Below are 27,331 nucleotides of genomic sequence, written 5' to 3'. Positions count from 1 at the left end.
TCTGGAGATTAGATTCTGCTGATTGAATAATGCATAGAACTGTCACAGCAACAGTTTTTTAGTGACTCAAGCCTTATGAATATTTACCAGAGCTGTCCTGGATGAAAGAAGTTAAAAACATTACTTATAGAGAACTGCAGGAGAACTCTTGGGTCTCCTTTACGAGCAGCAAATGTTTGCTGTGTTAGCAAAGCACTTGTTGGGCAAGGGGAAGCTGATGGGACTAGTTTGCTTTACACATACAGAGAGCATCAGTGCTGTCATCTGTGGTGGTACGGATGCTTAACACCACGTGAATAATCTTCTAATTAGAAATAATGCAAGGCCATCAAGCCACGTTTCTATGTGCTTAAATGTCATCTAAGGGAGAAGGATATAACAGCGGATAAATGTCATTTACACCTTCCCCATGGGAAATTGTTAACCAGTCCTCATCCTTTTTATCACTGCCACTGTTTATGGAAGGGGTGCTGTGGTCCCGGGCAGCTGTGCTCAGTACCAGGATGTGGAGACTCTTCTGAAGGTCTGGCTCTTCTCTCCTTCCTTTTAAAAGCAGCTCACTCCATCTGGGGGCTCTTTCTTCACAACCCTCTGAACTGAATTTCAGCTGAGTTACTACAGGGCTTGCTAGGACATAAGAAAATTGCTCCCCTGTTTGGCATTTATATGAACATGAGTATTTTCCTTGGAAAAGGTGTACTTCCAGCTGGCTGAGAATAGTAGCCCTCCTATGGCAGGATAGGCTGAATTTATTCATTATAACATTTCTTAAATGTTGGAGGGCTTGGACATCATGGGTCAAGGGTTTTATAGAAGCTGAACATAGAAGTGAATGCGTCTTACACATTTAAATTTTACTAGGACAGAGGTTTCTCTGTCAATTTATGAATCCTACATATTTCTTGGTGATGTGATTCTGGTTTGTATGGTCAAACAAAATAAACCAAAGTTTGCCAATTGTTGTGGAAGAAAATCGTGTTCTAGCAGTGCTGAGATGGAATTTATTGACACCTGGCAGTTCGGTATCATTGAGGCCTGCTTATCTGAAAATTCCTGCTGAAGTGGTGGCAATGACACTTCTGAAATACAGGTTTCATTTGAATTTGCTTAGTTCAGTTTTTTTTTAATTTTGGAGCATTTTTTCTGTAGCCTAGCAAGAGGCTAGTAGAGAAGTTAACCCAGAGGATTATTTCCAGACTTTCATTGAGTGAACTTTTGCTGTGTAATACTGCCTCAGAACAGAGATGCAGCGGGCCAGCTCGCTCTTCCGTGGGGTCTTATATTCGCGCTACTGTCAGGCTCTTTTGTATGTGGAAATCTGCAAACGGTCAAGCTTTTTGATTAATAATTCCATGGAAGAAAATACTTGTTTGGTATTTCCTAGAAACAGTAGCCTTGAGTAGTAAAGAACATGAGGTACTTCAGACTGGAAAGCACTGGCTACGGAACCTCTGCTGTCTGACTTTCTAAAACCACAGTATTTTCAACTCATTTAGATGGTCATACTAGAGAAGAAATTGTTTAAGTCCTTTATTACAAAGATCAAAAATCATGGTTACCATTTACATACGCAATTTACAAATTATTCACACAGGGAATAACAGATACGCAAGAACTGACAGCTTCCTTCAGCCCAAGTTGGGGATGGGACAGTGGAGTTGTTTCCCTGCTTTATTTACTGAAAGAAAGTATGTTTGTTTTTTGTTGTCTGTGTGTGTTAAACACTGATCTAGTGTTTATGTAGCACCTTTACTCAGAACCGCGCAAATGCTTATATGCTTATCTTTATTTGAAAGAGTGCAGTGGGATTTGCACTCTTCAGGCTGCTGAGTGTTTATTGGTCAGAAATCCTGTCGGTTTGAGTATAATACAGTGGTCAGGCTTGAAGAAGTTGATTTGTAGGATTTCACTGATTTGAGCAATGTGTCATTAAAACAAAAATGGCGATTACTGTCAGAACTCTTACTCTAAGAACTGAATTAATTATGGCTGCTATATCTTTCTAGAATACTATGTGATCTTAAAATAGATATTCGCCATGTTGTAAGATGTCTTTGATACCACAACTCATTTATTGCTTTTCCTGCATTCAGGTTAGTGTGTTTTATACTGTTTCCTAAAGCTATTTCAGAGACTGGGAAACTTAACAACAAAGAATCTTATTTTGAGAAATTTGGTAAATTAGCAAACTTCACAGAATATCTTACAGCACTTAACAGAAGGGAGAATGAGTTTCCAAATCCCACGGTATGAAAGCACAATATCCACAGTGCAGTAGCTGCCATTTAGCTAAACCTATAAATATGCATAATTTGCACTTTTTGCGGTCCACTGGGATGACATGTATGACAAAATGCTTGAAGGAGCACACTGATTTAGGAGCAAACACAAATATAAATACAGAAATCACCGATGTCATGTTGCATCCAAATTCTAAGCAATAAAGCAAAACACTTCACAAAAGTTGTCAGGTCTAGTGGAACCATTTAGTGGGGAATAATCCAGATACTTATGACAGTATTACAACGGTACAACTCTCCACCCAGCTATCAAATATTTTTTACCATGAACTTTTCAGTATTCTCAGGGTGACAGATAAAGAATGTTGCAGATGCCATGGTAAACTGAAAATACAGTAATAGGCAAAAGATTTTCGTGGCACCACCTGTATATACAACGTAGTTGTGGGAAACTTACGGAACAAAGCAACGTTACAGTATGCCTTTGTTAAGGCTTCTTGCTGGTTTAAAAAGGTAGGTTTTTCTTTAGGGAGATTGTCCAGCAGTATTGGTTTCACATCTCTTCAGTGGAAGGACTCTTTATTGATCCACATAAGACTGCGTGTTTCATTTGGTTTGCATTCGTACTCAATACTGCCAAAACTGTTGCCCCACTGGCAATGATCCCGCTTGTGGTAGTTGTAGAATTTGACTTGCCAGACTGTTTCAAAAATGCCAATGTCGTTAAACTGCGAGGAAGAGGGAATATCAGTGTTAATGAGCTGATTATTCTGTTGGCTTCTTTCTCTTAATGAGAAACAGCACTCTTACGAAACTGTGGAATGTAGAACAGCTGATAAAGGGTTATTTTTTCTCAAGTCAATAAAACAAAAGTAAAGCCTGCTCTAGCAGTCATATAAAGTCTTGTGTACTTAGGTGTACATACAACATGAAGGGTCAGATTCAAGTACTGTCTTCTTGCACTTATGTTTGGAAAAGGCAAGGGAGTAAAAATATTCAAGTTCCCATCTGGAACTATCTGTTTACTAACAGCAAAATTCAAAGCTATAATTCTTAAGATGACACAGCAATAGCTGGCATGATGATCTCATGTATATATATATTATGTAGCAGTGATCTGTAGTGATACAGGCCATCACTTCACCTTCACACCATGCCTAGAGGCTGCGGTTACTACTGGGAAGACTCCTCCTTTTGCTCAATCTGAAATCTTTAACGTCCCTATATTTTGTAGCCTTGGTTGAGACATGCTGCTGTTAGACCACTTACTCCTTGCCTGGGACTCTGTTCTGCCTTTTACATGAAACTTAAGCAAAAGAAGTTCTTCTTTGTGCGTTTCTGTAATTGTTAGTGGTACTGTGATAGTGCAGCTTTTCAAACTTCGGTATGAGTAAGAGAGGTAGGAAGGAGATAATCAGCGTGTGTTAGCAGATAAGAGCAGATAAGGGTCTAGTACAGTGAAGGGGTAGTGAGATGTTTGCTGCAAGTTGTTTGATGGTACTGGCAAGTTTGAAGTGAATAGGACTGTGGCTATGCTAAGCTCTGTGGAGCTATTGCTTTTGTGGAGCTATTGCTAGATAACCTTGTAATATCAGAAAAGCCACATGAATGAGGCTTACAAGGACAGATCATGACTTCAGCTCTGATGGTAATGTAAAATTTTAGTTCCTGCACCTTGAGACCTTGTAGAGAGTCTAAAGTGTGCATGTGATGCCTATATGTGCTGTCGTTGGTCCCAGTAGTGTGGTTTGTTGGTTGGTGGATTCAGTGCTACTAAATGGCAGTCTGTTCTTCAACATTTTTTCCTTATAAATATTTCCATCACTCACTTTAATGACAGCTGCTTCACTTGACTGTTTTCCATTCCCATCATGTGCCTGCAAACTGACCTTTGATCATCTGCCTATTATAATCACACTTGCAAAGTCAGTAGGAAAGCCTTTTTACACAGTGACTCTTCCTGAGTTGCAAGCAGAGCCTTCTGTATCCAGTTTTCACAGAAGGACATTTATTTATTTCTAGTTCAAGATGCAGTTTGTAAGCTGCTCCTGCATAATGGACGTTGCTTTAAATCTTTCCCTGGCCCGCTGAGGTAACTTAAATTTAGCCTTGACAACAGCAGGAGTTGCTGTGTGCTGTTACTGGAAGGTTTTTATTTGGCTCCAGTTCCAAATGTTACCTTAAAGGAGTAGCTGAAATATTTCTACTAATTCCTTTGACAAAAAGAGAATCAGATGTACAGGCTATTTATCCCTCCCAGCAACTACAGTTTTAATTAAGGGTTTTTTTAATCAGACCTCTCCGATAGTAATCCTGATATATTTGTAATGCAAGATAGCAAAGGTTAAGCACGTTGGATATTACTGTGCACAATCCACACAGAGAAATTGTCAGAGAGGAGCGTCAGCCACCCTCAGTCTTAAAACTGAGGAAGAAAAGGCATTTCTAACAGCATTTGTAGAAGGTACGATACAAGAGCAGCATTACATTTCATTAACATATGGAGGATCTGAATTTCAAAAAGCTAGAGGAAGAAAACAAATCCTGTCTTCTTGCGGTGACCCAGTTTGCTGAGCTACCCTGAGTAGTTTGACTGCTGCGGATTTCAAGAAGGAAAGAATTAATTGCAGAGCTTTTCCACGACCGTGTGCGCCCCCCAGCCCGGTACTTTGGCAGCTGCAGCAGCTCTGTGCTCTAGTGAGGATTCTGCATCCTCAGAGCTCCACTGAAATCCCGTGGCTCCTCTGCTGGGCCTGGATAGGGCTTCCCCAGGGCGGAGGGATGGCCCTGCTCTTTGCAGCCTATTTCCCTGTCTGCTACTCCCTGTCATCCAGTGCTATCAGAATGAATAGTTATTTAATCACTCCCTGTGAATTTGTGTGTTGGAATTATTTGATGGCTATTTATTACTTGGGAACGGAGGTCTAGCTTTCTTTGTTCAATCTTAGTCTAGTCTGACCAAGAATAAAACGAGACCCAAAGAGATGTTTCTAACTTAGTTTACACCATTTGCTAGACAGTTTAGCAGTTCCTGGATAAAAAGCGCACATAATTGAGCATTCAGGTAACAGAAACACATCCTCAGATTCTGAAGTTCAGAAACAGGATTGTTGTTTTACACATATAAACTATGACTGTAACAGGACAGATGTCTACTAGCCAGTTAAGGTAGGAGCACAAAGAATTAATTGCTTAACGTTTTAAAGCAGATGGGAAACAAATTCTAATGAACCTTTATGGACTTTCTGTTTTTCAGGCATTAGAGTGGCTGTACCAGACCAGTTTTTAACTGCGGGACTGACTTCATAATCTGTTTCTAAGGTGAGTTCAGATTTTATGCCTTAATTAGCGTCCTTATCTCCCTAGGATGCATCAGGATCCCGCCTGTTCTGGAAAAGGAAGTGGAGGCAAAAGTTCCTCATAGTTGAAGGAAGTAGGAAAATTTAAAGCTGTATGCAATTAGCCCAGTTTTGAAGATTCAGGAAGTAGGTATCAGAAGCAGTTTTCAGACTGGGGTACCTGGGGCTGGTTCCCTAAATCTGTTAGGGCTCTGTCTAGCTAAGCAGCTAAATGATGAGTTAAACATGTAAATCCCTGGTGAGTTATCTATATTTAATACTTTAAAGTATCAATTGTGGACATCTAAGTCTGTACTTAAGAACCTATCTATCAAGATCAAATCCTAAAAGGGTTTGAGGACCCGCTTAACACTTGAAAATCCTGTTAACTTCATGGTTAATATCCCAGGATTTGATGTGTAAAAGCAACTGTTTGGACAAATATTGTGGCTATTCATTCTGATGCTGCAACAAACCATCCCAGCTTGTACCTGAAAATCAGACCCTCCTTGCATTTCTAGGAATTACTTAATTTTTTATTTACCTTGGTTTTATTCACAAGAGAAGTTAAACTTACAGATTTTCAGAGTTCACATCAACGCTACACTTAAGGGTGAAGGTGGCTATCAAAATAGGGGTGTCTTAGTCAAAGCAGCTGGTTTCTTGGAGCACTGTCCTTTCACCTCCTGGTATAAGGACATCGTGAAATATAACTACAGAACTCAGCAGTGGCATCCAGCAACCCTGTTCTGCTGGCTGAGAAGTCCTACTGGGTGTTTGGTTTTCCTGGATGTTAAAAGGAGCTGGCTGTATAGAAAAGTGATTATTGTGGACAAATACTTCAGGGTAGTCTTATTAACCTAGGATTATGAAGTGATAACTGTTAACATGATGTGGGTCTCTGAAATTAAGTTACCCATGCTGTAATTATTAGAAATGTCAAATGGAGATGTTACAGTTCTTATCCAGAAGGGGATTGGCATGCTAAATGATGATTCCAGGAAAAAAAAAAAAAAAGATAAAAAACAAGATGAAGTCTTGCATGCAGTGAGCAAATGTGAGAAAAAGCTGAAACTGGTGGGTTTGGCAAGGTCCTAAACTTGTATAAATCAGAACAAACCCTTAAGAGAGCTTCAGATGAAGATGGTTTACTGCCTTGCTTCCCCTTTTTGGTCCAGGAGGCATAGAATAAACAGTGGGAATCCCTCACAACTGTAATCAGGAGAGGGGAAAAAAACCAACCAATGAACCAAACCGAAGCCTGAACAAAACAAATCTTCCTCTGCACCCTGGGAGTGCTATCCAAAGAGTGCTGTGGAAGTCTGCCTGCTGCTCTTCCTGTCTTCTGTCAGCTCTGCTGCCTTATGGGATGGAGCTTTTGTCACCTCACTTTGGGGTCATGGAATATACTGATTCTGGTTCTTGGAGCTTCTCTTTAGGGTTGGGGTGAGGAACCACTTGAATAAGAACTTAGGTTTGCGGATGCAGAGATAATATGATAATGGCAGCATGTGGGGAAAGGGGGAAGACAACTGGTGGGGTGTGTGTATTCTCAGGCATGATTTCAACCTCTGGAAAGTCCTCAGGCATTCTGCAGATGACAAGTGGAAGGGGAGAGTGGAAGGGGGCATGCTGTGCTCCAAAAACCCTGGCAGTGTTGGTAGGCAAAAAGAGTAGGCTCCCTGTATGCCAGGGGCTTGGGATTTGATTCCTAGCCAGGGACCTTGGAGGGAGTTGCCTGGAGTCTGTAGAAGAGATGTCCTGAAGAAGAGGTGAGACGTTCAGCTCGCATTTCTTTCTGCTGCAGATCTCTAGAAATCCCCCTACTGCTTCTTGGCCCTTGCTGCTCTCTTGGCTTCCCCTTGGGAAGCAGGGCTTGTGTTTTCCACAGCGACCAGCTGTCATACTGATGCACAGCAAAGAGAAGGGCAAGCAGCTGTGATCAGGCTTCTGCCCTGGAGTTAATTCACCTCCACACCTCTCCCTGAGAGTCAGCTGCCCTCCCTCATCTTCCCATGCCAGGCTCCCGCCCCGCAGAGACCCACATACCTGCATGTTGACCTGGATGGGCTGTCTCTCCCCACTCTTGGTGTGGGGCACCCCTTCTGTGTCGTAGATCCCTGTGTAAGAGGCCACCTGTGCGTCCCTCGATTTCTCCTCCAGGGGGACGTTGACGCCCCCGATGCCCATTGTCCTGCAGAGAGATGGGATCCAGCCTTGGAGCAGCCTCACACGCCTCCTCCCCTGGCAGCTTGGAGCCAGCACATGGGCTTGCAGCCTGGCAGCCTCTGTGCTTGGGGGATGCTTCAGGGATTTTTAGCAGACCTGCAGGTGCTGCTGACTCACTGGGGCTCCTGAAAAATGTCAGGGCTCTGCAGTCACCCAGGGAAGGTGTGGAAAGGGAAGGAGGTGGTGGTGTCTGATTTCCAGTAGCTGGGGATGGGTGAGTTGAATCCCCTTCACCGGGGTCGATTCCTCATCTGCATCCTCCCCGGTTCCCTTTTCTGCTGCGAGGCTTGGGCAGGGTGCATCCCTGACATGCAGGGCCAGAGGGGCCTCTTCCCTCTGTCTCCAGGGCCAATCGTGGGGAAGGAGGGAGGAAAGGAGCTGAGGGAGGAGGTCGGGGAGGGAGAGGGAAGGAACCAACTCCCAAATGCTGCCTCTCTCCCGAGCCAGCTGGGCAAAGCAGTGGGAACAGCTGGCCAGGGACCTAGAAACCGGGCCACTGAGGCGAAAAGGGTGGGGAGGGAGAAATCGCGGAAACCCCGTGCTGTCAGCCTGCCAGGAAAAAATATTAAACCTCTAAAAATAAAGCGGCAGGGGAGGGAAGGGAGGGACGGGGGAGCCGCCCCGGGCAGGGAAGACTTGTACTTACGTGGCCTGGACGGTACCGGGCCGGAGGGACACCTCGATCTTGTACTTGGCCCCGGTGAGCAGCTTGATGGTGCGGTTCTGGCCGAAGCGTTGCCCGTCCACCTTGAAATACACCGCCCCGTCGTTGGGCTGGATTTTGAGGGAGACGCTGATTTTCACGAGGCCGGGGATGTCGCCCATCTCTTGTCGCCGGCGAGCGGGAGGGGGGGGCGGGCTGCGGGCTCTGCGCTCCTCTCGCCCCCTCCGCTGAAGGCGGCTGGCCGGGAGAGGAGAGCGAGGCTGCGAGGGAGAGGAAGAGGAGGAGGGAGGAGGAAGAGGAGGGGCTGCCGGATCCCGGCCAGCCTAGCCCTTCCCAAAAGCAGCGGATGATATATCTCTGTTTTTTTTCCCTTCCCTCTCCCCCCCCGTTTTAATCTCGGCGCGGCATCTGGGCGGCGGATGCGCACCCCCCAGCCTCCCTCCTTCCCCCCGGGTTGGGGGACATTTGCAGCTGCTCAGATTGCAGCCGGTTTCCAGGGAGTTAATCCGGCCCCGATTACCGCAGCCTTAATCCCGTTCGTTCTTCCCGGAGGGAGCACGGGAGAGCCGGGCCGGGCCGTGCCGTGCCGGGAGGGCGCCGCCGCCGTTCAGCACCACCGGGGCGGACAGCGGCACGGGCGGGGAGGGCCCCGCGGGGGATCCCCCCCCCTTCCCCGGAGGGGTGCTCCTCCACATCACACAGTCTATGGCAGGGGGTGGGAAGGGACCTCTGGAGATCATCTAGTCCAACCCCCCTGCCAAAGCAGGGTCACCCAGAGCAGGTCGCACAGGAACATGTTGGGTTTATTGGTTGGGCATTGGAATAGGCTGCCCAGGGAGGCGGTTGAGTCACCATCTCTGGATGTGTTTAAGGGACGTTTAGATGGGGTACTGAGGGATATGGTGTAGGGGAGGACTATGTAGAGTAGGGTGGATGGTTGGACTCGATGATCCCAAGGGTCTCTTCCAACCTGAATGATTCTATGATTCTGTGATTCTATGTCCAAGTGGGCTTTGAATATCTCCAGAGAAGGAGACTTCACAGCCTCTCTGGGCAGCCTCTTCCAGGGCTCTGCCACCCTCAAAGGAAAGAAGTTTTTCCTCATGTTCAGAGGAAATGTCCCATCTTTCAGTTTGTGACCCATTGCCCCTTGTCCTGTTGCTGGGCTCCACTGAAAAGAGTCTGGCCCCATTCTCTTGACACCCAGCTTTTAGATATATAAGTATTATATAAGTATAGATATATAAGTATTGATAAAATCCCCTCAGTCTTCTCCAGGCTAAGCAGACCCAGGTCTCAGCCTCTCCTCATAAGGGAGGTGCTCCATTCCCTTGATCATCTTTGTAGCCCTCTGCTGGACTCTTTCCAGCAGTTCCCTGTCCTTCTTGAACTGGGAGGCTCCGAACTGGACACAGTGCTCCAGATACAGCCTCACCAGGGCAGAGCAGAGAGGGAGGATGACCTCCCTTGACCTGCTGGCTATACTCTTTTTAATGCACCCCAGGAGACCATTGGCCTTCTTGGCCACAAGGGCACTTTGCTGGCTCATGGTCAACTTGTTGACCACCAGGATTCCCAGGTCCCTCTCTGCAGAGCTGCAGAGGTCAACTCTCTACTGGTGCATGGGGTTATTCTTCCCTAGGTGCAGGACCCTACGCTTGTTCTTGTTGAACTTCGTTAGGTTCCTCTCCACCCAGCTCTCCAGCCTGTCCAGGTCTTCCCTGAGTGGCAGTACAGCCTTCTAGTGTGTCAGCCACTCCTTGCAGGTTTGTGTCATCAACGAACTTGCTGAGGGTACACTCTGTCCCCTCATCCAGGTCATTGCTCCCACCGTCTGACTGAGCCCTCTGGGGTGGGCTGAAGCATCTTCGTAGTGGCTCTCAGGAGCCAGAGCTGCCTGAGAGGAAGAGGAGGGTGGAGAGTAAAGACGTGAGTTTGTGTTACTCCTCCCTGTATAGTGAAAGGTTTTTGTGAGCCACCGTGCTTAGGCTAAGGGTCAGTTTCTTGCATAATGAGGTCAAATGTCAACATCAATATTTGGTTCAGGTTTTCTGCTCGGATTTTATTTTTTTTAATCACCTTGTCACAATCTTATTTAATGGAGAAGACTGCATTAGTGTAATTGCAGTATCAGATCAGAATCTCATTTCTTTAAGCCTAATACTACTATTTACCTATGACTGATACCATTTCTTCTGGCAGAAAGATCTTTGAACCTAGAAATTGCACCATAATTCAAGTCTCCGCAGTTCTCATTCCAGTCTAACAGTTGAGATTGCTTTTAACCCAGGAGCAGGATTCTTTCCATTCTTTTGCATTTGTTCTTGTTTGCTGTTAAAACTGCAACATTCTTATGGCTGACACAGGACTTGGGCCACAAATATATCTTTTTGTGATTGGACATAATGGCAGAGTTCATGATTTTGTTAGGAGAATTTCACAGCTACATCTTGCTTTGGACCTGACCTTTTCTTTGTTTTTCTAAAGCTGGGATGTACACATGGTGGTAAAATGTAGGATTGCTAAGCCAAATGGAAGACAGAGCATTACTCAGCGGCATTTCTTTGTGCGCACAAGTTAATTAGTGAATTAATTTTATTATGAACGTTAAGCAAAAGAATACATTCTGCTGAAAATTTAACCTCTGAAAAAAAAATAATCCTACTTTTTTGGCCTTGATTAGGTACCCAGCTAAGAATAGGCTTCATAATGTGTCCAGCCAGCAAGATTTCCACAAAGATAAAGGCAGGGCATGATCCCTGCATCTCAGAACTGTGTGTGTGATTAGTTTTGTGAGTAACATCCCACCTTCGATAGCAGTCACTGTCAGCAGGGGCTCCTCTATAGGGAAGTTCTTTCCCCTATAGGGAAGTTGTTATGCAGTGCAGTCATTGCTTCTCCCACTGAACAGTCAAGAGTGAAACAAAGGCCATTAAAGAAAAATAAAACAACTCCCTGTGTATGATGAGGTAGTGACATTATCAATATTAATGTATGAGAAGAATCCTTTGGGCTTGGTGAGTCATCCGAGACTCTTATGTTGCCAAAGGGCACCTAATCAAAGAGTAGTTGCAGCTAATAAAGTAGTAAGTTTCAGGAGCTTCTCATGCCATTGGGGGGAACCAACTATTGACCGTGAATCATACACTGACCTCAATTTGTTGCAAAGATCATCACTGACTTTAAAGGTCCTCAAAAGCAGACACCAAAAGTAGGTAGAATGGATTCTCCAACCCTTGTTGAGGTCAACAGTGAATGGTCTTGAAAATATCTTGAAAGTTATCAGACAATCAGACAAGATACAGGGCTTCAGATGAGGAAGCAGCTGCTGTGTATAGACACGTATCTCATAACAGCGTGGCTCCACAAAAGAAGACCCCATGTGCATTTCTCCCTATCTTGTTTGCTCATTGCAAGAGAATTCTCGTTTTCCTTATATTCTGCTGAAACTGCTGCATTTTGTGGCTTGTTGAAAGGTTTGCTTGCAGCGATCCCCGCTTCTGGGATTTTAAATGTAATTTGGTACGGAATCAGAGGCCTTACACATGAGGAATCCGATAGTGTCACTTAAAGTGGAGTGTGAAGAATAATGGCCATTGCCAGGGATCAGTTTTACTCGCCTCCTGGGCCAGACATATCATGTTGTAGTAAATTGTGTGTAGCTGAAGACATTGATTACAATTAGTTTCCCAAGTACATGAGAGGTCAAATCTATAACGAGCTTTTTTTCCCCCCGTGTTATTTCTGCCTGAATGATCATCTTTCTCTGGACACAGCACAGGCAGTGACTTTATTCCAGACCACTGTGACATAAAGTGGCAAACGTGAGGGAGGACTAAAAAAGCATCATATTGTGGGTCACAGATATGTAGGCTGAGTAATTGTTTTACCGCATGGAAGTGAAACACGATGGGAGTAGAACATTTATGAAGAAGCAATTTTAAATGTGGGCATTGCCTTTCTTTGTATTGATCTGATAACTTCACATGCTGTTAGTGCATCTACTTACCTGATCCTACCACATGCTCTTGATCAGTGTAGATCAGGGGAGGCATAGCCTTTGCTAAGTCTTTCGGGGAGGTTAGTTTTGTTGCTGCCCACCTTAATGGCCCTGACCAGCCTCACCAGGAGCCTCCACCCGCGTCTCTGCCCATGGGCCCTATTTCAGCTTAGCCCTGGGCCTTCACTCTCTTCCTGAGTTATGCTTGGGAGTGCTGGTCTCCAGCTCTGCCACAGATGTATCCAGCCATGGGTGGTGTTCATCCTGACGTGCAGGGTGACTACCCGGTTTGATTTCATCCCATCCCCATGGAGGTGCCTGATGCTGTGGGCTGCTCCCTCACTCAGGGTGGTGGGATGGTTAGAGAAACCCGTGCCCTTCCAGTCCCTGTGGGGATTTTCTGTGGGTTGTGGCCCCCAGGCCTGGTTACCTGATATTAATTGCCTTATATTCTGCAGGGAGCAAAATACCTGCAGGACGAAGGAGGCAGTGTGGTTCTGCCAGGAGTACAGAGCAAATACGCTGACCTTTACAAGTGAAGCTAAATAGATCATCGTAGACTTAGGACAAGGTCCCATTTCTTCTAAGCCACAGCAGTAATTTACTTCCAGGAACAAAGCAATAAATCTGTGGCCGTTCCTCCATTCTCTACACCTACATTTGAGGGGTTGGAATCATTAATGTCTTTGTAAAGTGGAAAACTGTCTTTTTTTTTTTTTTTTTTTTCTCCAGTCCTTCAGATCTACCCTGGCATCTGAGGCTTCCTAGCTAATTCCCTTCCTTTAAGGCAAGATCTTTGCAGCACTCCCTTGTGCCCTGGAGAATCCCTTAGTGCTTTTTAAGGGAGTGGTGAGCTCCCTCAAGTGAGGTGCAGCCAGCATGCTCAGCTATTCTCATCTCTCTTTTTCTTCCCAGAACTAGGGAAGTCTTCTCACACCACAGCTTCAACCTCCAAGACCTCTCTCTCATGCCTAGGCCTTCCCTGCTGCAGCTGCATCACCTGGAGGTTACACTGATGGGGAGATGCTGTAGGGGAGAGGTGAGTATGTCACAGGTGAGGTTGGATGAGAAGTCAGAGCTAATATGCAGCTAAGCCATGGCCTATGCTTTTTGCTGATCCATTTTGTCTAGAAAATGTTCTGGAGATGTCCGTTGGGTGTCTCTTGACTGCATCCACTTCATGTGATCACTCTATGCATGGTATATGTCAACTGGATAAGCTTTTCAGTGTTGCCATTTGTGCAGGCCTTGAGGTCAGAATCAAGGTGGTTTATTTATGACAGCCAACCCACAGCGTTTAGGTTCCAAGGTAACATGGACAATACCTGTACTAGACTTTTCGTGCTTGCCGCTCTTTGATTACTTTCTTAACACGGTGCTAAATTTGGAAACGTTCCGGTTTTGGGTTTCTCGTTGAGAATAGGATGTAAAGCCACAATCTCTCATTCACTAAAAATAGCCGTATATGTGATTCCGTATGGAGTGAATTGTGCTGAGACTTACACCTGTCAGCTCTCCATGCAATACTGTAATTCTTCGGAGACCTCTGTGCAGAAGTGAGAAAGGGTTTTACTGAACCATAAGCCAGACTGAGTCCTTGTCACCTTTGCAAACCACATGTGGATGTTATATTTTCCATGCAGACTGTCACTTTGAAAATATAGCATTTAATTTAGTTTCCCCTGGAAATGCAGCTTGATTTGCTGGAGAGATGCATATTTATGGAGAATTCACATGCTCTGTTACAGATGGAGTGGGCTTATGGCATTTACAAGGCAGCAAACATGTTTGAAGAAGGGCTGTGCAAGAGCTAGTAGAGAGAGGGCACTGAAGCTGATGTAACAAGCTGAGAAACCGCCTCTCTTTCTTGCAGCTGACACTTATTTGCAAAGATACAGCTCTGATTTTTGGTATAAATGCCCACCAGTCTCAGTTAGATCCCTTGCTCAGACAGATTACTTTTTTTTTTTTTTTTTTTAATGCTTGCAGGAGCAGACCCTGAAGCAGCAGAAAGAAACCAGATTTTTCTGAGGAAATACAGCAGCACGATCTCCCGTACAAGAGCAGATCACTCACCAGTAAACCGAGCCAAGATGCTGCCAGATGTTGCTAATCCAGCATCATGCATTTTTACCTGCTTCGGGAGATATTTGGAGAACAGGGTAAGTTATAGCAGGTTTCCACAGTGCAGGTTACTTTCTGCCAGACAAAGTTCTATCCTCCCCTCTGTGGAGACTGAGAAGAAACACAGCTCTTCCTCTCTCTTATGCCCAGTGCTGCTCTTTGGGAATAAATAGCTGCACAGAGACAGGCGTGTGTCAGCAGTCCAGGCTGTCCCTCACTCCTGCCGTGGCACCCGTATGGTTAAGGACCATTTTGCTTCATATGAATAATTAGGCTGATCAGGACATTTCTGCCTGGGGAAAGATGAAGTGCTGATTCCCCTGAGGTGGTACTCGATAAATGAAATCAAACCTCAGTGTTAACAGAGAAGGATCATTCCAGACACGTAAGGTATAAGGGCAAAAGAATAGCTGAGTTTTGAAGATGAAATAGAAAGAATATAGCAAAAAGAAGTGTTATAAAAGTAGTTGCTTCCAGCTAATACTGGATGGAGGTAATTTTATGCTTTGACACTGAGTTGCTTAAGTAGTTAATGGTAAATTCTGGAGTCGTTGGCTTGGTGCCACTGTATCTAGAATTGCATTTCACACTTCCAAGGGCCGTTCATGCAGGTTAATGAGTAACTGAGCTTTTGCTAAATTGTGGAGTCAGCATCCTTTTCTGTTCGCATTAAACCACTTTTTAGTATAAGGTCATATAGATGCTCTGTTGAAGAGGATCTGTCCGTGGACAGATCATCAATTCATTGTGCAGGGCCATCCTGACTCAGCACAAACACTGCACCAGCAGGAGCTGGGCTGCTGAGAGGAAAACCTGTGAAAAAGCTGTCTGCAGGGAGAAAAATGCTGGCAGATTCTTTTGTCTTTGTTCCCCATAAGCCCTACCAGCTTGGGTTTCCTTTCCTCAGGCCTGAGAGGCAGCAAGGTAGAGACAGTTCTTCATCTCTAACGCTTGCCCCAGGTTCTATGGCACTATGGCCTCAAGGCAGCTAATAAAAGGATAGTTTGGCTTCCAGCCATACAGTGAAAGGTATTTAATTTGAGTTATCATTGTCCATGACCTGTATTTTTGGGTTATCCAATCAGAGAGAAAAAAAAAAAAAAGTGTACCTTTTCCCAAAGGTGGAACCACTGGAATGAAAGGGAATAGAAGGAAATAATTCACCTCCTTAAAGCAAAAGGAATTACTGATCAAAAAAAGACATTATGCAGAAGGAGTCAACAATCTCCTGTGTCCATCAAGCATCGTTTTAAGGCCTATGAGAAGTGAAGGGAGCCTTCACAGAAATATAACTCAGATACCACTTTGAATAAGGTGGTCAGCAAGCTTTTTCTCCCCATGTGGAGCAGATACTTTCAGAGAAAGTTTCAAGGTCATGTTTATAAATATGGTACTAGGGAAAAGGCCAAATTGTGCTTAATGAGCAGATTTAATCTGACTTTTTATCAGGGATTGCAGTGATAGGACGAGGGGTAATGGTTTTAAACTGAAAGAGGGGAGATTTAGATGAGATCTCAGGAAGAAATTCTTTGCTGTGAGGGTGGTGAGAGCCTGGCCCAGGTTGCCCAGAGAAGCTGTGGCTGCCCCATCCCTGGAGGGGTTCAAGGCCAGGTTGGAGGGGGCTTGGAGCAACCTGGTCTGGTGGGAGGTGTCCCTGCCCAGGGACTGTCAGGGGGGTTGGAACTGGATGACCTTTAAGGTCCCTTCCAAGCTGAACCATTCTGTGATTCTATGATTCTATGAAATTCAGTTAGATCATCTCAGCTCTGGAATGCATCTTCAATTCATTCCGGTCCGGTTGCGGTGATTTTGGCTGAAACCACGACAATTAGCTACGTGTGAGTTTCTAGCTCTAATAATTTTAGAATCTGTTGGCTGGATGTCAAGTACACTTGACAGCCAGAGAACTGGAAAGTGTGTATTCAATCTTTGATTTGCTAACTGCCTGATGGGTGATGGGCTTGGTCAGCCACCAGGGCCTTTAATAGCAATCTGATCCCTCACAATAGCGTGATTTACATGAGCAAAGGAGCAACATACTGAGGCTGTGTAGGTTCTAGAAACAAAATCTGAGCAACCTAAAAATGTGTAAAAGCATCATAAAAAGGTATGCTTTGAGCGGAATGCAGTGCAAAGCGTACAGCCTGAGATCACTGGCACACACAGGTGCTCTGCCTGAAGATGGGATGGAAGGGATCATTTGAACAGCAGCTAATTCAGAAAGGTCTGGAAAAGAAAATTTCAGTTCAGACAGTGAGGAGAAACGTTCAGCAGTTGGGATAGTGAAGCACTAATACAGGTAACCAAGGAAAGATTGGAATCTCATTTGTGGGAGAACCCTAAATTAGGCATCAGTGAGGAACGGGTAAAGAAAACCTCTAAGGGCTCTTCTGACCTTCTGGTCCTCTATCACAGGCCTTGGCAGACTTCTCTGTACTTCTGAGTAAAGGCTGAGACAGAGAGTCAAATGGAGAGCAGGGATTTCTGTGGAAAAAATCCCTGTTTTGGGATCTTTAGAAGTGGCAGAGGTGACAGACCCTGGGCTTTGTCCTTACCTGAATGTGCTCAAATGTAAAAGTCTTGTGTGTGGGAGAAAACTTTGTTCTTGGCAATGCAGCAGCCTCCTTATTGCCTTCTGTATGGGGAAGGCAGGTGGTGACTCTGGTATATATCAATTTTTGGAAAATTATCATTTTGCCTTATCTTTCACCAAATACATCCAAATGAGTTGTGCAGCAAGTAAAAGGTGCTCACAGAAAGTGGCTTTGTCATGCTCTGGTTTAATCCATTTGTGCCTGTCTGACAGCTGATCTCTTTGGGAGGCCTCAACATCAAACTCCAAAAGCTGTTCGAGTCCGATAAATAAATTTCTTGTATCAGCAGAGGGCGCATCATCATTACCAAGCCAGGGCCCTCCTGCTCCTGCAGGACCCCGTGTGCTCACCCACCGGGACGTGGACTTTGAAGATGGGATGAAGTGACACAGTGACAGAACCTGGTGAGTTGGAAACCCGTCTCTTGAGATCCTTTGGGCATGCACCAAGCAGCAACACAGTCTGCCGCCCTGTTTGTTGTTTTGCTAAAGCTCACATGTTTGCGGAGCGGGCCTTATTTCTTGGGACTGGGCACTAAAATGCTTATTTAATTTCCCTGGACTCTGTCATCCAGGCTGGCCGTGTTTGATAGAGTTGAGCATTCTGTCAGGCTGCTGCCTGTTCTGTCAGAGGCAACTATAAATACACACGTGCTTCTGCATTTCTCTATCTCTCTCCGTAAGAGGAAATGGGCTTGTTTTCATGTGATTAGCAGGCAGAGGAACTTGTGAAAGTGACACAGCTGTGCTGTAGAAAAGCCAGCCTACAGACTTTGCTGCCAGAGGAACTTTGCTGCCAGCTCTGAGAGACCCTAGAGCGGGATTGCCGGAGAACATGGAGCGAGAACCGATGCGCATAAGGGAGGGCTACTTAGTTAAGAAGGTAAGTGGGCAGTTTGGGACTGAGAGGAGGAGGGAGCTAGCTCCAAACAGCTTGGGGAGGTGTGAAGAAACACTCTTGGGTTTCAGTTATTAAAAAAGAATAGTTTTTTTCCTGGCAAGTGGACAGAATTCGTGGAGCGGTAAAACAATGTGGTGTTAGAGATGACAGAGGTACTTGCTATCGGTTAGATCTTGGCAGAATACTACGTAAGGCATGTTGCACATATCTCACATGCACCTTTGGATCAAAAGGTTTGTATTTTTATTAAGTAACCTAACGCCCTTAGTGGAAGCTTGGCAAAACAGGTAACAGCTTGGAATGGCCACAGCCTACTCGATAGCGCTTGATCACTGAGTTAAACATCAGGGAAGCACAGTGAGATTAAAGAGGTCAGATCACTTTGGCCTAGAGACAGCGTGTGGGGCCATGGGCACTTCCCTTCTTTAGTCACTACCCAGCAGCAGCGTAGGATTCTCTTGTGGCAGAGCCCATAGGATAAGGCCTTGACTGCTGTTTAAATCCTGCAAGATCAGCCTGGCTTAAAGCAACCTGACTAAACAGTCCTGGAGCAAGTGTCAGTCCTGGAGCAAGAGAGGAGCTCTCTCATGTGGGGTCTCTGCTCATCAAAATGAGAATTTCACCCATTAGAACAGCTGGCTGGAGTGATCTCTGATCTAGCACCACTGTTGTGAAGAGACCACTCCTCAGTCTTATTTCCACTGACACTGAAAGGAAATAAGTTCATAAAGTAATCACAAAGTTATGGTCATGCTGTCACAAGGAAGGAGAGAGCCAAATTCGTGCTGTGCAGATTGCAGATCTCCAGTTCCAATGGCCTGATATGTGGAACAAGTGGCTCACAATCTGTGCTCCTCCCTGACAGGGGAATGGCTGGAAACTTAGACACTGTGACAATCCCAAATTGTCTGCCTGGCTGGGTATGCTGGGGAAAAGATGCACACAGATGTCCCTCACATACCTATGGGTCTTGGGTCCCCAAAAAGTCTCTCTGTTGTTGCAGCTGAGTGCTGTTGCAATGGTAACAGGGAAGTGGAAATTGTGCCAATTTCCTAGAACAGCCAGACTCGTAAATGGCTCTGTCCTTGCAGAAGTGAGCTTGTGCTGGTGGTGAGGAGCAGCAGTGTGCTAGAGAAAGGGCTGGAGGGCAAAAGGAGCAGAAGACACAGATCAGACTGGTACCAGCTGTTTGATATATCAGTGAGGCTGCTGTGAACTCCACCACCTAGCTTCCAGCTAGGATGAGCATGCTCATGATTAACCTTACCTGCTAATTAAGTGCTCTCCTCCTCTCACGCCTGTAAAGTGAAACCAAGAACTTGACCTCCCAAAGGAGTCATCCGTGCAGCCACAGCTCGCTTTGCAGGCAGTGAAGGCCATTTATCACTGAGTTTCTCCTCTTGGTCTTTATAGGGGGCTGGGGAACCTCTGCTGTGCTTGGGGTTCAGTGCTTTAGCTGGAACAATGTGGCCTCCTGTAAATGTGGGTTCAGACTTCAGTGCTGATTTAGGTCAGCTTAAACTTCTGTTTGTATATTTTGGGGCCTTTGTGTCGTCATCTGAGCATAGGAAACAGCAAATTTTCTAATCTTGTAGCCCTGCAGATGTTAAAAAAATAAGTTGTTCTACCAAAGGGAAGCTGCATGTGTTTTTAAAGTGGCTAATGATTTCAGAGAGCGGTTCAAGGAGCACCTGTCTGTATCTGCAGTCTTTGGAGTAGGTGTGACAATTTGATTTTTAGTCCAGGAAAATCAAATCCAGCATCCTGCTTGCTTGTCTTTCATGAGATGTTTTAAGGGAGAACAGTGTGACCGTGTTTGGGTTTGCTGATGGTGTGATCTGAGGCTGCTAGTCTAACTCTGCTCCTCAGTGGCTTCCATTGTCAGAATTTGGTCTTCTGGAATTACTAGATTTGTCTGTTTATGAGCAGAAGTGCTGTAACCTGTGGTAAATGCACAAAAAAAAAAAAGGGAAATTGCAACAACTCTTGTGTTGGCTCATCATCTTAATTGATTTCTTAGCAGAAAAATCACCCAGTGGGTCAATTTGGGCTCTCAAAAAATGGTAAATTCTTGTGGCTTATTCAAAAAAAACCCCCAAAACCAAAAAACCAGCAGTCAACCCATATGTGGTACCCAAATGAGGCTCTTTTTTGTAGTTCCCTGTTTAGTGGGGTTTCCAGAGAACACCCAGGGCAGTGACTTTCCTTTGGAAGGTGGCATTCGTTTGTGGGGCACCTTCTGCTTCCAGTGAGGGCTGCAGCTCCTGCTCTTAGTAAGATCTCTGCTGACAGTTTTCCCTCCCCACCCTGTAACTGAACATAAGGTCCGATTCCGAGTGCAAAAGGCCTTTCTTGGAAGGTAGGGGAACCAGAAAGGATACGAGAGACAAAGGGTTCATTTGGGGAATAGGAAAGAAAAGAAGGAAGACTCAGCATGTTTCTGTCCCGTTCACTTCTGCAGAAATACAAAATGCAAATACAGCTAACGCTGCCCAGGTCTCAGGTTTAACAAATCAAACCAAGCCATTTGTGCAACACAACAGTGGCTGCCTTGCTTCTGTCTGCAGCGTTAGCACAGTTTGGCCACTGTGGTTAGAAGAGGACAGGGATGCTGTGGATGGAGTTGTAGGGGCTGTGTTTATAAATTTAGGTCTCTCTTTGTAACAGAGCAGAGGAAGCTAAGGTTTTTGAAGGACAGCTTCTGATTCGGGGCCCACAAGTGTTGGTTGTGCTTTGTTAACTCTTCAGAGGAACTGTTGGTATTCAGCATATCTGAACACTCATTTAGCTGAGCAGTAAGTCATTTGAGTATCTGGGATTAATGACCCCTTTTGAAGCTGGTTGCAGACAGGACCGGAGAGATCATCTAGCTAGAGTACAACAGTCTTAGTAATTCTAGGAGTTAATCGTGGACAATACAAGTGCACAAGTGAGTCCCTGAGAATTGTGCTGTGTGTTTCACTGAATGTGGGCTCTGGCCATGTCTTTATCTCTGTATTTCTTGCATCTAACAGCTGTGTTTCTGGAATGAGAAGTAAAAGCTTTAAAAGATGAAATGAAGCACCTCAATTCCTCTCAAGAGCAGCTGGAGATCTACAACCTCAGGCCCTTAAACTATTAATTACTCTTACAGTTTCTTCCTCCATGTCTACAAATCCTCTGAGATGTGTGCTTTCCTATCACACAGGCAAGCTTCAACGACTGACTGTGTTGTAGCATCAAGTCCCAAATACAGCACAGGATGCCCAAGTTAAAGAGGCAGTCCTAACGTGCCAGTTCACACCCAGAAATTCTGAGGATTATTTGTAATACTACCACTATATCATCTTGAAGACAATGGTTGGGACTGATACTGAAAAGAAACACCTGCTGGGGCATTCAATGCAATTTTGGAGAAACTTATAGCTCCAGTGACTACAAGGGGAAATTAATGGTAGTCAGAATAATAACAGTGTTTTTTAACTGCATAGTAAGATGGGTGCGGTTGTGGTATGTTCCCCTTGAGACACTAACTATAGTTATTTTAGTGTCAGTCACACGCTCCCTAGAAGGTCACATCTTCAGTGGATATCATGTGAAAAATTATTTATCGAACATAATATACACAATGGTTTGTTGATGCAGGGCAGCATGTTTAATACCTGGAAGCCGATGTGGGTCGTGCTCTTAGATGATGGAATTGAATTCTACAAGCGGAAGGCTGACAACAGCCCCAAAGGGATGATCCCACTGAAAGGAAGCTCTATTAACAGCCCATGTCAAGATTTTGGCAAAAGAATGGTAAGTACTTTTTTTATAACAATAATTGACAGTAGACTTATACTCCTGGAGGCACTGAAGGAGCACAAGGGTGGTGGTTACAAATTCCTTACACTTATCCTAGTGGAGATTCTCTCTTGTTTTGGAAGGTCACAAGCAGGCTTGGACTTGTGTAGTGTTTGAAAGGTGTGACTGCTTGGGAAAAAATCAGGATACTTCAAGAGGGGATGTGAGCAAAGAGTCATATATTTAGGCAGTCACTTGTTATTTCAGCAACTCTTAATTTCATCAAATAGGCATTATAACCCCAAGAATTCCTCTGATAAAGGGGTCCCCCAGAATCTGGAACACTATCCAATTACAGTTTAAAGACATTTACTGTAAGGATGCCTGACTAAAGATAGAAGCCTCTGAGAGCACTAGAAAAAGAGAAAGCATGAGAGAGCAAGCTTCACTTTCTCATGTGAGTAAAGTGAGGAGAATTACACCTGCCCTTAGGTTTTGTGGCAAGTGGAGTCAGGGTCCCTGGTGTCAGGTTTGGACTTGCTGACTTTCCTTTTCCCTTCCTTTCTTCTTTTCTTTCTTCAACTTCTTTCTTTCTTTTAATTTTATTTTTTTTTTCTTCTTTGTGCAGACACAATATTTATATGGAGGCAAAAAAAAAGTTGATTCTTATGGAGTCTTGTTAGAATTACATCTGTTTAACAAGTAAGGGCTCTAAACTTAAAGCTCTCTTTGAGGCCATACAATAAAAGCATGGGGCAGAGAATAAAGATTGCTGTTAATCCTGTGCTGAGTCAAAGAAGTTGTAGACGGCTGCTTCTCCTGGGAACAGGAGGTTTTAGAGGACCGTTACCTTGGAAATCCCACCCAAAGCAGGATCATCAAGAGCTCTCTGCTCTTCGTAGCTCTTTCTAGGTACTAGGAGTTGTCCACAAGAGACTGTATTGTCATGCCTGGAAGGAGAATTGCATGGTCATGCATTCCCACCCCACAGATGTTTTTGATTCCTGAGCTGGCAAGGATGATTGTCCAACTGGTTCAGAAGGGTTTGAGATTGACTGCTTGTCAAGGCCATTTACTCTTCCGTAATGCTAACAGCTCCTGCCTGAGCCACCCTGTGGCATGGCTGGGCGAACCTGACTCCTTAGCCCCTGCAGCTTCTGATCAGACCTTCTGCTTCAACCAGCGTGGCTGTGTGGCACTGCAGTGCCCGGGCACTGGCTGGGAGCCCCATGTTACAGCAAGGAGAAAGTTCTTTACTGTGAGGGTGGTGGATCACTGGAACAGGTTGCCCAGGGAGGTGGTTGAGGCCCCATCCCTGGAGATATTCAAGGTGAGGCTCAATGAAGCCCTGGGCAACCTGGTCTAGTTGGGAGTGTCCCTGCTGACTGCGGGGAGGTTGGACTAGATGACCTTTGGAGGTCCCTTCCGGCCTGGGCAATTCTATGATTCTATGATGAGCTCAACTTGACATCTTCTGTCAACCACGACTAACAAAAGTGAAGCATAATTACATGTAGGGAGTAGAGCACAGACCAGGAATATTAAATAACCAAAGAAAGGAACAGAAGCTAAGTCTATCTGCATGCATTTGGTTCTAATTCTGCTGATTTGAAGCCACGTTTCTACGTAATGTAATTAAAAAGTCTCAGCACAACACTCTTCATGTTTACTCTGTACATGAAGTGTAATGCATGGGGAGAAGGGTACTATGTCCAAACGTATCACAGATCTTACATTATAATGGTAGAAATTAAGGGTTTTTTTCTCATCACAAACGGCTGTGTTGGGATTTGTTTGGGGTTGTTCAGCCTGGAGAAGAGAAGGCTCCCAGGAGACCCTGTAGCCCCTTCCAGTACCTAAAAAGGGGGCCTATAGGAAAGCTGGGGAGGGACTTTTGATCAGAGAAGGGAGCCAGGACAAGGGGTAATGGTTTTAAACTGAAAGAGGGGAGATTGAGATGAGATCTCAGGAAGAAATTCTTTCCTGTGAGGGTGGTGAGAGTGTGGCCCAGGTTGCCCAGAGAAGCTGTGGCTGCCCCATCCCTGGAGGGGTTCAAGGCCAGGTTGGAGGGGGCTTTGAGCAACATGGTATGGTGGAAGGTGTCCCTGCCCAGGGCAGGGGGGGTTGGAACTGCATGATCTTTAAGGTCCCTTCCAACCCGAACCAATCTGTGATTCTATTTTTTGTTTGATTGTTTTTTTTTAAAACTCCCACAGAGACACTGGCATCACTATTGGTCTACACTAGTTGCTTGGAAATGTCAGTAACACATTTAACACTAACGAAGATAATTCACTAGTGTATGTGCCTTCTGTAAAACAGGCAGAGAGGTCTGAAATACCCAATGCCTGCTGAAGGCAGAGCGAGAGAGATCATCACCTGCCCAAAGGGTTGCTTGAGGATGTACCAGTTTGCAGAAGATGCATTGCATCTGTATTGAAGGGTGATGAAGTCTTTGAGGATCAAGTTTTACATTATGCTTCATTTTACATCATTAGTTTAGACAATGAGTTTTACATTCTGTTTCGGTTTAGTTGCTGTGGTCTTTTCTGAGGGAGAATAGAGGAAAAAAAAAAAGAAGGATCTCAGACCTGGGGGTTGAGACACCTTTTCATAAGTAAGATCTGATGCAGAGTTTGCTGAAGTCAGTGGAAGTGAAAGAAACATCGTCAGCAGGTGCAAGATGAGATCCTCCTTGTTGAAGTGGTGAGATCGTTCAGCAAGTCCATAGCCCAACCGCCCTGGAGGCGTATTTTCCCTTAAAAATTGCACTGTTCAAATAGTCAAAACTGCAACATGCTCATCCATATGAGCAACACCGTCACTGGGATTGTTCTTACAAGTAGTTACTGCCCAATATGATTAAAGCTAAATTTCTACATTTATTCCTTGAAAATGTAGTATTTTGATTTTTGTGTCTTACAACTTTACTGCTGAATCCGAAGCCTCTGCACTCCATTTTGCCCTCTCACTGGTTAGGTGTCAAAACATACAGTTCTTCCTCTTACGGGAATTATTCTCGTTCTTAGTGGTTTGTATCCATTTATTTTATATGGCTAGGAATGAAAGTGTGTTTTTAAGACAGGAGTTCTGTAGGGTGAGAAGTGGGATAATTCTCACGAGGCCGGTTTTAAGTCCAGTCTCACTCACTTGGGCCCAGTTTGGAGCAGGGACTGTTGAGCCATGAGCAGACTTTTATATCCATCTGGTTAGATTTCAGCTTTTTGAATTGGGTGGTATGTCTGCTACCTTGAAACCTCAGGGCACATGACCAATAGACTTTGTTTACTAAATCAATTGCAAAAAGCAGGTGCTGAGAGGAAAGGACGCAATCCTGGATTCGTTAAACAGATACAGCCTGTTCAGAAGAGGCTGCAAGTGCATATTTTGAGATTTTATTTCAAAGTGTGCTGTTCCTGATGTGAAGTTTGATCATTGCTTAATGTGATGTTAATTCTGCTATACTTGTGCTTTCTCTGTTTTCCCCATGGCTTTCCTGTGGATAACATTATCATGTATGGTTGCTCATGGTCAGATTAATTTGCCCTAACTTAAAATATTTAAAAAGTTGGTGTTTAATTCAGTCTAATGGTCTAATTTTCTCAAAAGCACAAATTGATAGGCAACATCTGAGGAAGTCTTGGTTGCTTCTAGGATTGGAGACTCCTTCACCAATTTCAGAGGATGCTTGGATGTCAAGTTTAGTGTCCTAGCTTTCTAAAAGCTAATGTTAAGAAAAAGAGCTTTCCAAGTCTCCTCTGGGTACTGGAAATGAAAACTCCTCTTTAGCATTTCAGTAGCATTGCTTCTCTGCTTTTTGACTTTGAGTGCTGATTATTCCTTCGGTAAAAGCTTGCTTTAATGCTTTGCTATTTCATTTTGTTAATCTGGTGTGTTAAACATGACTCGTGGATATTGAGATTCAGAGAGATCTGTCTGCTTTTCATATGCACTGTACATTGATTTTTAAGGATGTAGCTCTTCACTGAATAATAGAAAAGGTGCGTGTTGATGGAAATATGAACAGTGTCAGATGAGAAATTGTTACTTTTCTGTCTGAAATGGATTTCTGAGGACCCACTGCTTTTTAAGTTTGAAATCTCTCTTCCATGAAAGTCAGTGGGGCTTCTGCACAATTGCCAGGGTGTCAGAGTTCTTCCCATTGACAGCCTGGAAGATGCATGTTGGAGACATTCAGAAACGTGCCATTGACAAGTGTGGGCTTCAGGAGACTCATTCAGTGTTTTGATTTCGTTGCTGTAGATTCACCGCGCTCTGCTCTTTGATGATTGTCTCTGCTTTACTTGCCCTCATAAAGCCATGCAGTTTGCTTGCTGATTTTTGCTTGCTGAAAATGATTGCCTGTCATTTTTAGATGCCTGCTGTGTCAGAACATCTGTGATACAGATACAACTATGGAACAAATTACAGTTCCGCTTATGGGGAACTATATTTTAGAGGAAGTGGAAACCCTCTTCCCTGAGTAATTAGATCCAGATTTTCCATTCAAAAGATTACTGAGATCAAACTGTGTGAACTTTGTGTTGTGGTTTTTTTTTTTTTCAGGTTGGTGTTATTTTTGTCTGCTTAGAACTACTTTCAAAAGAGCTTTTCTAATTTTGGGGAAATCCAATCTTTCCATTCTTGCTAGTGTGTTTACATAGGTAATGGTCATAAGGTATAGCCAAAGGTTGGATGTATCATCTCCATACCAGGCCCTTCAAGGTTGCAAATGTGCTCAGCTGCTCTCCAGTGTGACTGTGACCTTTTCTCCCCTTGTGAATCAGGAGCTGAGCAACACCATGTGGGGTTTTTTTGACTCCTTCACACTGACCACACCTCTAAGTGTTAAGACACTTACACCCACTGTAAGCCTGCAGGGGCTGGGCACTTCAGCCTTTCAGCTGTGTTGAACTTCCCAGCAAAAGTTAAAAATCAGCAGCACTGATATAACTGAAATCACAAAAGGAGTGAGCTACCTTCTCTGCCTGTTCATGTTTTTCTTCGGTGTTCTTTTAGCTTTAACTGTGGGTGTAAGGCACTTTCCATAGTCCCTTAGGCACAGGTAGGCTGTATGTCGTGGTGGGACTGGGTTAATCAACTGGCTACACTAAAGTAACTTCTATAAAACATCATTTATCGTTCCAGTTTGTCTTCAAGCTCACTGCAGCCAAGCAGCAGGACCACTTTTTTCAAGCTTCCTACCTGGAGGAGAGAGATGCCTGGGTCCGGGATATAAAGAAGGCAATTAGTTGCATAGACGGAGGCCAAAGGTTTGCTAGAAAATCCACAAGAAAGTCTATCAGACTGCCTGAAACAATCAACCTGAGGTTTGTTCTCCTAGCTCTTCTCCCCCGTTCACTTCCATCCTCAGGCAGTGTGCCAGATACGTAACCTCAGTCTGGAAGAGCTATGAGCATGTCTGTCCATGCTGCCTCTCTGGTTTTCCTCGGAGTCCTTTCTGCATGACTAACAGT

The 27,331-nt window shown here is 44.6% G+C and overlaps 2 protein-coding genes across 6 annotated transcripts in view; one reads left to right on the top strand and one right to left on the bottom strand.

The window, feature by feature from the left end:
- PLEK (pleckstrin) overlaps positions 1 to 27,331 on the top strand; it is a 62,215-nt gene that overhangs the window by 26,607 nt on the left and 8,277 nt on the right. For 4 of the 5 annotated variants that reach the window (XM_014964537.1, XM_014964535.1, XM_014964536.1 and 1 more), the window contains 7 exons: positions 5,497 to 5,561; positions 13,387 to 13,510; positions 14,461 to 14,633; positions 17,479 to 17,593; positions 17,902 to 18,071; positions 21,714 to 21,869; positions 27,003 to 27,184. In XM_014964537.1, coding sequence (XP_014820023.1) covers positions 18,024 to 18,071; positions 21,714 to 21,869; positions 27,003 to 27,184 — 386 coding nt within the window. In that variant the 5' untranslated portion in view covers positions 5,497 to 5,561; positions 13,387 to 13,510; positions 14,461 to 14,633; positions 17,479 to 17,593; positions 17,902 to 18,023. Of the gene's footprint in view, positions 1 to 5,496; positions 5,562 to 13,386; positions 13,511 to 14,460; positions 14,634 to 17,475; positions 17,594 to 17,901; positions 18,072 to 21,713; positions 21,870 to 27,002; positions 27,185 to 27,331 lie in introns of all 5 variants that reach the window. The other variant, XM_014964534.1, reaches the window with a different exon arrangement.
- On the bottom strand, positions 1,516 to 9,008 carry CNRIP1 (cannabinoid receptor interacting protein 1). The gene is made up of 4 exons (XM_014964538.1): positions 8,992 to 9,008; positions 8,454 to 8,731; positions 7,628 to 7,772; positions 1,516 to 2,968 (listed from the first exon to the last, which is right to left on the bottom strand). The coding sequence occupies exons 2-4, from the start codon at positions 8,630 to 8,632 to the stop codon at positions 2,804 to 2,806; spliced, it is 489 nt and encodes a 162-aa protein (XP_014820024.1). The 5' UTR covers positions 8,633 to 8,731; positions 8,992 to 9,008; the 3' UTR covers positions 1,516 to 2,803.

This window comes from Calidris pugnax, unplaced genomic scaffold (assembly GCF_001431845.1).
Source record: "Calidris pugnax isolate Ruff unplaced genomic scaffold, ASM143184v1 scaffold219, whole genome shotgun sequence".
Classification (NCBI taxonomy): Eukaryota; Metazoa; Chordata; class Aves; order Charadriiformes; family Scolopacidae; genus Calidris; species Calidris pugnax.
The sequence above is the reverse complement of the archived record's forward strand: the minus strand, read 5'-3'. Positions and strand labels throughout refer to the sequence as shown.

Coding starts and splice junctions, on each gene's coding strand:
- CNRIP1 (XM_014964538.1), bottom strand. CDS start 8,632: ATGGGCGACATCCCCGGCCTCGTGAAAATCAGCGTCTCCCTCAAAATC. Junction 7,773..8,453: donor CCCGGTACCGTCCAGGCCAC/GTAAGTACAAGT, acceptor ATCTCTCTGCAG/GACAATGGGCATCGGGGGCG. Junction 2,969..7,627: donor CCATCCAGGTCAACATGCAG/GTATGTGGGTCT, acceptor TCTTCCTCGCAG/TTTAACGACATTGGCATTTT.